The following is a 13,243-nucleotide window of genomic DNA, read 5'->3' on the forward strand; positions in this document are numbered from 1 at the left end:
CAGCCAGGTTTCAGTAAGACCAAATAAATCAATATCATAATCTGATATTAGTTCATTTACTAGTACACCTTTAGAAGAGAGAGATCTGATGTTTAAGAGTCCACATTTAACTCTCCTATTCGTTTGCACTATTGCTCTTGTGGTTTTAATTTTTATGAGGTTTTTATGCACAGCTCCTCTTCTGTTTACCTTTTTAAATAATTTCGATGGTCGGGGGACAGACACCGTCACTATAGGATTTTCACTAAGTAACTCCTGAAATGGAGGAGCAGAGAAGTGTGTTAGACTGCGACTCTGCGTAGGGTTTTGGGTGGGTAACTGCTGAAAAAGAAGGGCAGAGAAGTGTGTTAGACTGCGACTCTGCCTCCTGGTCTCAACTCTGGGTTGTCATGGATTACACCACCTATATCGTGCACCTCTGTGTGTAAGCTTAAGCAAGTGTTACACAGAAATCTAACTTGATCAAGCTTCTAATATTGTATTCATAATAGCCTTAGATATCTTAAATAGACATAAAAAACATGGTTCTTGAATGAAGAATAACGTTCTGGCTCACAAATTCTGCTCTTTAATTCCAGTTCACGGCATCTTATAAACTACTGTAAGTCAACAAACCCTGCAGACTCCCAAACCAGTGTAACGTTATAATTAAACTAAACTGTAAGGTTACATGATCAACAATAAACTGTAACCTCTTTCCAGCCAATGGTAATAATTAACGTGACAGCAGCCAGCGGGACGTTAATGATTACGTTAATCGATTACCACAAGTAAACAAACGCTGATTCATCTTTTCATAACGAACAGGTTACAAACCTATTTGCGTTCAGCGCTTCTTTGTTTGGGTCTTGTTGTATGAAGTTTTAAAGCCAAAGTTTATGATGAACGGCCCAGCAGCTGCGGTGTTTGTTGTCCTCTCTCACGTGCAGCCGTGCGCAGCAGATGCTACGTGTTACGCAGGCAGGTTATAGGTAACAGAGAGAGGGAATAACGGCAAGCTCAACCCCAAGTGGCCCTTATAAAAGATGTAAAAACGTAAATATCTGTTGGTTTACTACATAGCAAAATTAACAGTCAGGCTAAGGACAGATGATTCTGTAGACAAAGCAACAACAAACCAATAAAACACACCACGCTGCGTTTTGTATGTTTCAACAAAAAAGGCAGAAGGACACCTTTTAACCTGCAAAGTGTGCTCTGTCTGATCCACTAACTTAGTGCATGGTGAATGAAACTGAAAACTCAGTTTCCCTATCTCAGGATTATCAAACTCAGAGTTTTCACTAGTCCCGTTTTCTGAAACAGTACCATAGTGCATTGTAAACATTGTAGTGTATTGCAGACCAAAAAATACATAATGTTAAAATGACCATATACCATATTGTGTCATTCTTCGACGAATTGTTCTCTCGCACACTCCGAACAACTGTGCAATTTCTCCAGCAGTCTGCCCGAAAAGGAGGTGATCTTCAATTATATCAGGAGGTAAAAGGTACGATGGACGTCCAATTGTCACTTCCTCTGTCTCAGAGAGAATGTGAAGCTGGCAGAGGAGTTCTTGAAGACTCTCTAGCACTGCTACCTCAACTTCCACATCCATATCAGCACTGAACTAAATCCTCGATTACTCTGCACAAACGAAACTGGAGATAGTCGTTGGGCGCATTGTTCTCACAATCCTGCACTAATGATCTTAAATCATTAGCAGTTGCTTGAACAAAGGTCTCCATACAGGCTACATAAAACTAAAAACTTCAATTTACTCAAGCAGCAGTACCAAGAAGGCTTCCTTGTACCAGTGAAATCAAGGCAGTAGTAGTAGATTCGATCACATCGCTCCAACCAATCCTGCTTCAGACTGATGTTGGCACCCCCCACTCAGTTAGCATACAGGCACCGAGAAAAATAAATGTGGAAATGTGGAAATACAGAAATAAATAAATATAGAAATAAATAACCATGTAAATAAATAAATACATAAATTTATGAATACATTTATGAATAAATAAATACATGTGAAAATACAGAAATAGCCTAGGTAAACTTACTGGACTAGCTAGCTAAACGTCAGGTTAAATAACTATCAAGACAACGTAACGCAACTGAACAAAGGTAACGTTAAGTTAGCTAGTAATTTAAGCTAGCTCGTCTCAGACTCATACATTGTTCTTTATTCTATTGTTAGATAAGTGTACTAAAGTAAAGTACTCTAAACCGAGTGATGTCGGTGATTTAGCGCAACTTAGCTGATATGACTGCAGAGTCGGGCCTTTTTAATTAGGTTCTCATTCCAATCAGTTCTTCTGAGGGTTTGTAATCAAAGATGTCTGCGGTTGGTGTTAAAAGGAGTGTGAGTTGATGGTATTCGGTAAAACTTCAGACCTTTGTACGCAGCGCTGACTTAACGTGATGCATGCTGGACTTAAAACAAGGCACGCGGGTTTGAATTCGTGTCCGACTTTAGTCGGCGCTGCAAAACGTCACCATGTCACATGACATTAAACCCTCGCGGGAGCAGGTTGCTTTTCTCAGGCTGCACAAAGTTGGAAGTGCACTGTTGCCCGGTCTCGCGGTATTTTTCTTTGCAATTGCCGCTAGATACACAGTGAGCTGCTGCAGGTAGAATGTCTGACTTTACGGCGCCGTTTTTACACCCCGCCCTTCGGTCACCTGCAGCTAACGTTTGACTATTGAAGGCGGTTGCCGGTCAGCAGCAGATCCAGCTTCTGCATCCAACATGCGCAGTTGCACCTGTGTGACGTGTGTGACGTGTGTGATAATTCCCCTATATCAGCATCACCCGTTAAGAGAACTTCTTAGCTGTTTTTGAGTGCTTCACCCATAATGCTTATGAGTTAGCAGTACACTCTGCTGCTGTTTATTATAACAGTTGTACAGTTGTATGTATATTTTTACAGAAATTGTCCATAGAACATGATTTACGAGTGTATTTCTGTTTATTTACGTTTCGAATTGCATTATGGGACTTTGATCTCTGCTCCAACAACTGCCGTGGCCAGGAGACGGACGTTAAACTGTTAAGCTGAATGTCAAAAAAGAATTTGCAACTTCAGCGGTAAGTAATTTTTTGGAAAAATGTACGTTATCCAAGTGACTGTTTTATTTGTTTTATTTATTTTAAATGTTATATTGCCTAGGTTCATTGTGTGCAGCATAATGTTATAAGGTTACCGTTTTGAAATTCCGTTTGCTATGGCTAACGTTAGCTAACTTAACGTTCATGAGCTACTGTTAGAAACCAGCGCTTAGTTAGGGAGATTAAAGAGCCATCTTTTTCTCAGAAGATTTAAAACTGACCAGGTTTGTGTGAGTTTTGTTTTTGTATGTGCAAAATATCATCCATTATTTGGTTATGTCCCCCTTCTCCATTCTTTGTGGCAGAGGGTGAATTTACGGAACGATTGTCAGTATTTTTATTTGGAGTGGTAGTTTGACTGCTATTAAAAAAAAAAAAACGCCCCGTCTCCTCTGAATGTGAACGAGCTGGCTGTGAACGAGCAAAAATTTCATCTCCAGCCCCACTTTGCGTGTAATAGGTAATTTTGAAATGTCATGGAAGTTAATGTTAAAGTTTTCTTGGTTTTGTAAGTAGCAAACGTTAACAGTTAATAGTCCGGCTGTGGTTGATACGTGTTTAGCTAATGATAACGTGTTGATGTGCGACATTAGTGGTGTCTTTTTGGGGGCTGAACGTTTAATGAAGGCTCTCCTTTAAAGTAATTCTGGGTCATTTTGAGTGAGCGAAAACCCTAATCCAACATTCACGTTTGTTAGTAAGGTTAAATTAACTGTTGCTTGTTGCAGGCAGGTCTGCCATATGTGTGTGTGACTGTTTAAGCTGGGTGAACGATGAGGGAGGGGGACAGAATCGGCAGTTCATTGTATGTTAATCTCTTTTCTCCCGGGCGTCGATCCTGTCGTTATTTAGATTATTTAACATGTTTAATTTTTTGACAACTTAAATCATGGCAAATATATGGGCAGATATTAACTGAGACATCGCACAACTGATAAATTATCAAGCAAAGGCGCTTGTTTGTGCCTTATTTCCGTTTCAGCGTTGCAGCCTTTGAAATAAAAGCTGGCCTCACAATAAGCCAGGCATACAGTGATAGTCTCGTGCTTTTATTTTGAAGGATATTCGGATGCTTTGATAGAGTTTTACGTTTTTAAAAATATATAATATATTTTGTTGACTTCAAAGGCTGCACACTCGCATACATAATTTAACATTTGGTGTGTTATTTGGGTGGTGATGGAACATAGATAAGATGCTTGCCTTTTGGGTGACCTGGGTTCTATTCCCGCTGTGAGGCATCCACCATTGTGTCCTTGAGCAAGACACTTAACCCTTAGTTGCTCCAGAGGCGTGCGACCTCTGACATGTATAGCAATTGTAAGTCACTTTGGATAAAAACGTCAGGTAAATGTTATTATTTCTTGTGTCAGATTCATCAGATTGTTTTGGCAGCCTGTGCTACTGCAAAGCAAGCGGTTTGGTTGGCTACATCTCCATAATAAAAGGCACAGGTACCAAAAGTTGGCTGGGCAGCAAAAGTGATATTTTAAAGTGATCTTATCAACTCCTTCATGGAGATTTATAAAGGAAAATAATTGGGCGGCTGTGGCTCAGGAGGTAGAGCGGGTTGGCCGTTAATCGGAAGGTCGGCAGTTCAATCCCTTGCGTGTCGAAGTGTCCTTGGGCAAGATACTGAACCCCGATTTGCTCCTGGCGGCTGTTCCGCCAGTGTATGAATGAGTGTGAATGCTAGTTTCTGTTTGAGCACTTAGGCTCAGTGAATGCAGATGTAGTGTAAAAGCGCTTTGAGTGGTCGACTAGAAAGGCGCTATACAAGTACGGAGCATTTAAATTAGAGTGTACAGCCTTCATCTTACCTGAAGACAAGAAACCCCCTGCCCCAATCCCTGTTCCACTGACAAAACCCTTGCACATTTTCCAATAATTTATTCAGTGGATGTGATTGTTGTAATGTGGCATGAATTAGCAGACTGGCAACAATTTAGAGATGACAAATTATAATACTTTTCCCTTTGGTGTTTTTTTCTTTATGTTTTAGTTTTCATGGAATTGTTGTAGATCTATAAGTAAATAAAAAACAATTTTTAAATCACACAAGACTTGTTTGGATTGTTTTCAAAAGAGTTATTATAGATACACTGTTAACAAACAGAAAAGTAACATTTCTATTTGCTGTATATTGACTTAATCCATCTGTTTTATTTTTACTGTAGGTAAACCATAAATTAACAGAAAAGTTTCATTTTCTAATTACGGGACAAAGTCTGGGTAATGAGCTGCCAGTCCATTTTCTGTTATTTTACAGATTTATTTAACATTTGTGTTTTTTTACTATAGACACACCATTAAATGACAGAAAGTGTCCTGTTTTGTACTATAGATACACCATTAAATGACAGTGTCCTGTTTTTTACTATAGATACACCATTAAATGACAGAAAGTGTCCTGTTTTTTACTATAGATACACCATTAAATGACAAAAAGTGTCCTGTTTTTTACTATAGATACACCATTAAATGACAGTGTCCTGTTTTTTACTATAGATACAACATTAAATGACAGTGTCCTGTTTTTTGCTATAGATACACCATTAAATGACAGAAAGTGTCCTGTTTTTTACTATAGATACACCATTAAATGACAGTGTCCTGTTTTTTTACTATAGATACACCATTAAATGACAGAAAGTGTCCTGTTTTTTACTATAGATACACCATTAAATGACAGAAAGTGTCCTGTTTTTTACTATAGATACACCATTAAATGACAGAAAGTGTCCTGTTTTTTTTTACTACAGATACACCATTAAATGACAGAAAGTGTCCTGTTTTTTTTACTATAGATACACCATTAAATGACAGAAAGTGTCCTGTTTTTTACTATAGATACACCATTAAATGATAGTGTCCTGTTTTATTTACTATAGATACACCATTAAATGACAGAAAGTGTCCTGTTTTTTTACTATAGATACACCATTAAATGACAGAAAGTGTCCTGTTTTTTTTTACTATAGATAAACCATTAAATGACAGAAAGTGTCCTGTTTTTTTTACTATAGATACACCATTAAATGACAGTGTCCTGTTTTTTTTACTATAGATACACCATTAAATGACAGAAAGTGTCCTGTTTTTTACTATAGATACACCATTAAATGACAGAAAGTGTCCTGTTTTTTTTTACTATAGATACACCATTAAATGACAGTGTCCTGTTTTTTACTATAGATAAACCATTAAATGACAGAAAGTGTCCTGTTTTTTTTACTATAGATACACCATTAAATGACAGTGTCCTGTTTTTTTTACTATAGATACACCATTAAATGACAGAAAGTGTCCTGTTTTTTACTATAGATACACCATTAAATGACAGAAAGTGTCCTGTTTTTTACTATAGATACACCATTAAATGACAGAAAGTGTCCTGTTTTTTTTTACTATAGATACACCATTAAATGACAGTAAGTGTCCTGTTTCTGTTATTTTACGGATTTATTTCTTAGAGTGTACTGTTCGGGATTACAGTGAATGAAAACAGACTAAAACAGTAAAAAACAAAGGAAACAAAAGTCCCTCCAGGTGTCTGTACAGAAAGAAACTTTCTTCCCAAAGAAGAAGTATGGAGTCAAAAATGTGATGGATCAATTCTTTCTGTACAGACACCTGGAAAGTCAACAAGATACTCTCTCTACATGCAGCCTTTTCCTCCTTAAATACCTTAAAGTACAAAGACACAAGAACAAATGGCAGTCAAAAGTTGTACTATACACTTCTTGGCTCTGAGATATGCAAATATATGTATATACCAAAAGGTGTTCCCACAGGTCCCTGTAGGATCAACATTAATGTGTGTTGTGTTTAAGTCTCTGTTAATCTAGTAGCTCTTACTTTGAAATGTTACAACATTGTGACCAAAACCTACTTCCTAATACAGTGAGGACTGCAATTTCAAATAAATTTCTCACTATGTGAAAGGAGGGAACACGTGCTACGCTGTAAAAAACTAAAGAACAAACTGGGAACAGCATTTCTTTCTGGACAACGGCATCCACAAACCTTTGGCCATATACTGTATCTTCCAGCTGAATCCTGTCAGTAGTCCTGAGCTGAGAAAGACAACAAACACACTCACAGTAACATTCTGCTTTTATTGGAACAAGAGCCAGAATTCAAAGCAACACATGACAGAAGGTCCAAGTCAACGGCATTTCCACCATTTAATGATCAGAGCTGACATCTTTAAAGGACTGGAAGTGGAAGAAGTTTACATGGAAATGAGGAATCTGTTCAATCACTTTGAATCACTTTGTACAAAGTTCATTGATGGATTTATTACAAGAAGCTGAAAGATTTCTGTGATCCTGTACAGACTCAGCTGATCTGTTCTCTACCAGGAGGAGACTCCCCCTCCTGCACAGAACACAGGGACACTGAGGAACCAGACCAGAACCCAAATCCAGGATAAAGAGGTTCAGTGAATGTGGTGTTGAAGGTGTGGAGGTGGATCAGTGTGTCAGAGGAGACTCTGTAGAAGGACAGAGAGCCAGCAGGACAGTCCACATACACTGCTACTCTACCAGAGGAGGAGGAGGAGGAGGAGGAGAGGGAGGAGAGGCGGGAAATTAATGAAGAGGAAGAGGAGGAGGAGGATGAGAGCTTTGTTTCTCTCTTATTGTGCCAGACAGAGTAATCACCAACAAAGCAGTTCAGACTCCAGGACTGATCATTCCTTCCAAACCTGCAGTCTTCTCTGTCTCCTCTCCTTCTGATTCCTCTGTAACTCACTGATATATCAACAATTCCTTTCCACTCCACCTCCCAGTAACAGCGACCAGTCAGACCATCTCTACACAGCAGCTGAGGCCTCCAGTCAAACCTGTCTGGATGATCAGGATATGACTGAACCTGTCTCATAAGTGTCGCCTTCCTGTTGTTGTCAGACAGTTTGATCCTTCTGTTTACTGTGTTTGTGTCGATTGTGAGTTGACAGGAATCTGATGGAGAGAATCCAGCTGCAGTTATTGATCTATCATCTGTTCACTGATTGGCACTTTGAATGAGTGACGTCACAGTCTGAAGATGGTTGAATGTTTTCATGAATCAAATGAAAAACACACTTACACTTCCTCAGACCTGGTCTCAACCATCGGACTCCAGCAGGCTCCACCCTGAAAGGAGGAGGGGGGTCAGAGCAGCATCAAACATGGACATTACATTCCTCTCATACACATGTACACAATATGTGTGAACCCCCCCATCAGCCTCACAGTGGTTTGATCCACTGCTTCCCTTTTTACCTCTCCTCTTGTTGGGAATTATTTTAGAGCATTATAGTCTAAATTTTTATCATTAATTACTACAGTGATGGTGGTCTGCATTGTCATCATTTATAGTGTGAAGTTAGGATCACAGTGTTAAAACTCTACAGCTCTGTGTGTGTGTGACTCTATAGCTCTGAGTGTGTGTGTGTGTGACTCTATAGCTCTGAGTGTGTGTGTGACTCTATAGCTCTGAGTGTGTGTGTGACTCTATAGCTCTGAGTGTGTGTGTGTGACTCTATAGCTCCTTTGTGTGCTCTGGGAGCAGAATCAGACAGCAAGGCAGCATCAAAAACAGCAGCAAAGGAAAATGTAGAAGCAGAATTAGTGAACATCTTGTTCCAAAACATACATCAATATAGTCCATCACAGTAGGAATGTCCTGTCTCTAGCACACAGCACAGAAGACACCAGCTTATTCCACAAAGTCAAGTTAGGGTTCCAACGAAGGTTAAAATGAAGGGCAACTGGACTTGGTTGAAGCTCAGTCCAGTTGCCCTTCATTTTAACCTTCGTTGGATAACTATGACCTGGATGACTGAGAATCTTCATAGACATCAAGTTAGGGTTAAAATAGCATGATCAGCATGCCTAGGACACAGACAGGGGGAGAAGTGCAGTCAAAAATCAAAAATCATTCTTATTTCATAATTTATAATCATCTTATCCTTAATTAGTATTAATCATTAATCATTCTTAGTCATTTTCTTTTTACCTAGGTGTGTCTTGTCTTTACCTGTAAGTGCTGAACTGTAGAAACAAGCTCACTGTGGTTAAGATCCCTGAGTGGGAGCATTGGCTGCAGACACCGAGACTATGCACGCCTTGTTCAACTGTTATCTACTGTAGATTTATGACTGCAGGAGAGGCTGCAGGTGTTCAACATCTGCTGTGACAAGTGCATGCTTTGGTCTGCTGTTATCTACTGTTGTTATGACTACATGATGAACTGCTGATGTGTCAGTCTGCTGATATTAAGACTGCATGTTTAATTACTGATTAAGGGTTTGATTGTCAACTTCCAACCTTTGATGCTTACAGCCTGTGTGAGCTTTGAGTGAACTTACTGAAGGAATTCTTGCTTAACTTTTCACATCAGAGAGAGGATGAACAGAAGACGACAGAGAGAGGATGAAAAGGAGGCGTCAAAAAGATGATAAGCAGAAAGTAGAAGACAGCCAGCAGATCAAGATTACTATAAGAAACCAAGCATTAATGAAAGGCACTGCACTACATGTTATTCTTGTAGTAATTCTTTAAGAAATATAATTGTGTGTCAGATTATGCATGCATAACTTAAAAACCCCCCGGTGAGATTGAAGTTGAAATGTAAATTGTGAATTTCTTATCCAGTAGTGTAAAAATATAGAAAGTCAACAATACAGTAATGAATGACAGCTGGAAAACAATGTTAATTAGTAAAACAACACATGTAAGCAGCATAAAAGCAGAGGAAAAGAAGTTCACCAAAAGGAGAGGAGGGGGCAAACCAGCCCAGAGGGGATATATAAGGCTGTCTGCAGACCACAGGGTTGACTCAATACTCCGACCTGCAGGGATGTTGGACGGGTTTATCTGTCCTGTATTGGAATAAACTCTTCTAAAGTTAATGAAGTATTTTTTGACAAAGTTTAAAAAGCTGGTGAAGGTGGGGACCAGGCTTAAGTCGTACATCTGACCAAACACTCTCACACTGTGTGTTAGGACTGAGATTAGTTACTATGGTTACAGGGAAGCTGTTTGACTTTGTTAGTAATAGTAAGGGTTGCATGACATGGAACCTATTGAAAATAAATCCACATTTTTAATAAAATATTAATAGAAAATAGAAAAAGCGCTAAAATACGAGCGAAATAGTCTCATTTGTCCAGAGTAGTGCTACAATTCAGCTTTGGTTTGAAGTCCCTGGGTCACATGACATGGAAGCTATTGAAAATGAATCAAACATAAAGGCCATGTTTCATCAGTTCAGAGTACCAGCTGAGGATTCAGATCTGTTGAGGTTTATCTGGATGGAGACCATAACTGGATCCTAGTAGAGCACAGAAAAGTTGCGCATATGTTTGGAGCCACATCTTTGCCAAGTTGTGCAAGTTTTACCTCAGATAATTTGGGATAATGGCCCAGCCAAACCTAAACAGGCAGCGGCTGTGTTTTGCGGTTTTGTTTGGCGTCAACTCACACTGTGTTTCAGCAGTGGAGCGTTTAGCTACACGTTGTTAACATGTTATTAATTTGTCATTTTGTATGTTTCTACTACAGATAACAGCTCTCTGTGAGCCCGTTCCGTTTCGTTCTCTGCAGGCTAATGTTACATATCCACATGCAGCATTTCAGAATAAAAGCATTCTGCCTGTCAGATTTTGCTTATTCACTCAGGTGTTTTGGATATTTGTGCTTCTACCATGGTTAAGTAGGCTACGTAGTTAAATTGTTTCTTATTTTGACTTTTTTAACTGTGTTTCTTTTTTATATATGATCAGGAGTGTGCAAAGGGTGTTTTTATTCGACCGGATTCTCTATGCCGTTCTGTGTCTGATGTGTTCTTCTTGCAGACCTCCAACACAAAGATCTCCTTTTATGTTCAACCAGTGTTTCTGTTCTAAACAAAGGAAAAGGACTTCCTACGTGTGTGACTGTTCACAAAACATTCATATTCACCATTAACGAAAATAAGCTCCTCTATCAGACTGACTGTCTGTGGCTACAGCAAGGCCTCTTCATACCTGAGAGTGTGCAGGCTCCAGTGTGGATCCTCCAGTCCAGCAGACAGCAGCTTCACTCCTGAGTCTCCTGGATGATTGTAGCTCAGGTCCAGCTCTCTCAGATGGGAGGGGTTGTAGCTCAGAGCGGAAGCCAGAGAAGCACAGCCTTCCTCTGTGATCAGACAGCCTGACAGCCTGCAAACACACAAACCAACACTCAGGAACCATCTGAGGACAAGAGGCGGGTGCTTTTTGTTTCAGATACAAATTTAGGCCACATCTTTAAAATCATGTGTGGCATTTCATAATTCAATAACAAAATTATTATTATTAGAAATGATTATAGTCTGGAAACTAATGCTGAAGTTTAATTAAAGGTCCTTGACAAATCATACCAGCAGACATAATCACAGAGTAGCTGTTTATTCACCAATGTAAATCAGATTTTAGATGGTCATCAGTTCAGTGGGTTAATTAATCCTGACCTCAGGATTTCCAGTGTACAGTGGGGACTCTGCAGTCCAGCAGACAGCAGCTTTACTCCTGAATCCTGCAGGTTGTTGTTACTCAGGTCCAGCTCTCTCAGACCAGAGGACTGGGAGCTGAGAACTGAGGACAGAGTTTCACAGCTTTGCTCTGAGAGGTTACAGAAGCTCAGTCTGGAGAGTAAATAATCAACAAGACAAACATTTGTTTTTAAATCTGAGATTTTGGTGATGCACTACACCGTACATAATCTCTTCTTTGCTGTTTTAATTTAAACACGTTTGAGTTGTGGAAACTAATCATGACTGAATCAGGAATAAACAGACAACCAGTAATTAAAATGACATAATATCAAAACATGAAAAAGGTTTTCCGTCTCTGCCAAAGCTCATATGTTGTGCTGAACAATGTGTGAGTCTGAATGATAATCAAATACAGGCCACACATGATCACAGCTTCTCTCTCAGAGGTTACACAGACTCATTCTGGAGAGACAACAAGAAGGAAACAAGTAAAAACACATTTATTTTTTTCTCCAGTTGAAAGATAGCAGAGTAGTTATTGATGAATTAATCCCACTTACAGAGCTTTCTTGGAGGCTTTGACCACTGGCAGCAGCCTCAGAAGAACCTCCTCTGAAGCAGAGTATTTCTTCAGGTCAAACACGTCCAGATCTTTTTCTGATGACAGTAAGACGAAGACCAGAGCTGACCACTGAGCAGGAGAGAGTTCATATGTGGAGAGTCTTCCTGAACTCAGGTACCATTGGATTTGATTCACTAGAGAACGTTCCTTCAGTTCATTCAGACAGTGGAACAGATTGATGATTTTCTCTGCAGAGGGAGTCTCTTCAATCTTCTTCTTGATGTACTTGACCATCACCTGATTGGCTTCTGAGCCATGTCCTGTCTGCGTCAGCAGGCCTCGTAGGAGAGTCTGATTGGTCTGCAGTGAAAGACCCAGGAGGAAGCGCAGGAACAAGTCCAGGTGTCCATTTGAACTCTGTAAGGATTTGTCCACGGCTCTCTGGTAGAACTGTGCAGCCACTCCTGGCCATAGCCAGGAGGTTGATTGTTCTTCTGCCAGCAGATTGACTCCAGAGTTGATGAAGGTCAGATGGACATGAAGAGCAGCCAGAAACTCCTGAACGCTCAGATGGACGAAGCAGAACACCTTGTCCTGGTACAGCCCACTCTCCTCTTTAAAGATCTGTGTGAACACTCCTGAGTACACTGAGGCTGCTCTGATATCGATGCCACACTCTGTCAGGTCTGATTCATAGAAGATCAGGTTTCCTTTCTGCAGCTGCTCAAAAGCCAGTTTTCCCAGAGACTCAATCATCTTCCTGCTCTCTGGACTCCAGTGTGGATCTGTCTCAGCTCCTCCATCATACTTGATGATTTTCAGTTTGGACTGAACCACCAGGAAGTGGATGTACATCTCAGTCAGGGTCTTGGGCAGCTGTCCTCCCTCTCTGGTCTTCAACACCTCCTCCAGAACTGTAGCAGTGATCCAGCAGAAGACTGGGATGTGGCACATGATGTGGAGGCTTCGTGATGTCTTGATGTGGGAGATGATTCTGCTGGCCTGCTCCTCATCTCTGAATCTCTTCCTGAAGTACTCCTCCTTCTGTGGGTCAGTGAACCCTCTGACCTCTGTCACCATGT

The 13,243-nt window shown here is 40.1% G+C and overlaps 2 protein-coding genes across 2 annotated transcripts in view; one reads left to right on the top strand and one right to left on the bottom strand.

Annotated features, from left to right (window-relative positions):
- Window positions 1-13,243, top strand: part of LOC123971238 (NLR family CARD domain-containing protein 3-like) — a 427,855-nt gene that overhangs the window by 270,016 nt on the left and 144,596 nt on the right. The gene's annotated exons all lie outside the window — the stretch shown is intronic.
- Window positions 1-13,243, bottom strand: part of LOC123971220 (NACHT, LRR and PYD domains-containing protein 12-like) — a 524,333-nt gene that overhangs the window by 132,983 nt on the left and 378,107 nt on the right. The window contains exons 10-11 of the mRNA XM_046049933.1: window positions 11,576-11,749; window positions 11,112-11,285 (exon numbers count right to left, since the gene is read on the bottom strand). Of these exons, the coding sequence (XP_045905889.1) occupies window positions 11,112-11,285; window positions 11,576-11,749 (348 nt within the window). The remainder of the gene's footprint in view (window positions 1-11,111; window positions 11,286-11,575; window positions 11,750-13,243) is intronic.

This window comes from Micropterus dolomieu, linkage group LG01 (assembly GCF_021292245.1).
Source record: "Micropterus dolomieu isolate WLL.071019.BEF.003 ecotype Adirondacks linkage group LG01, ASM2129224v1, whole genome shotgun sequence".
NCBI lineage: Eukaryota > Metazoa > Chordata > Actinopteri > Centrarchiformes > Centrarchidae > Micropterus > Micropterus dolomieu.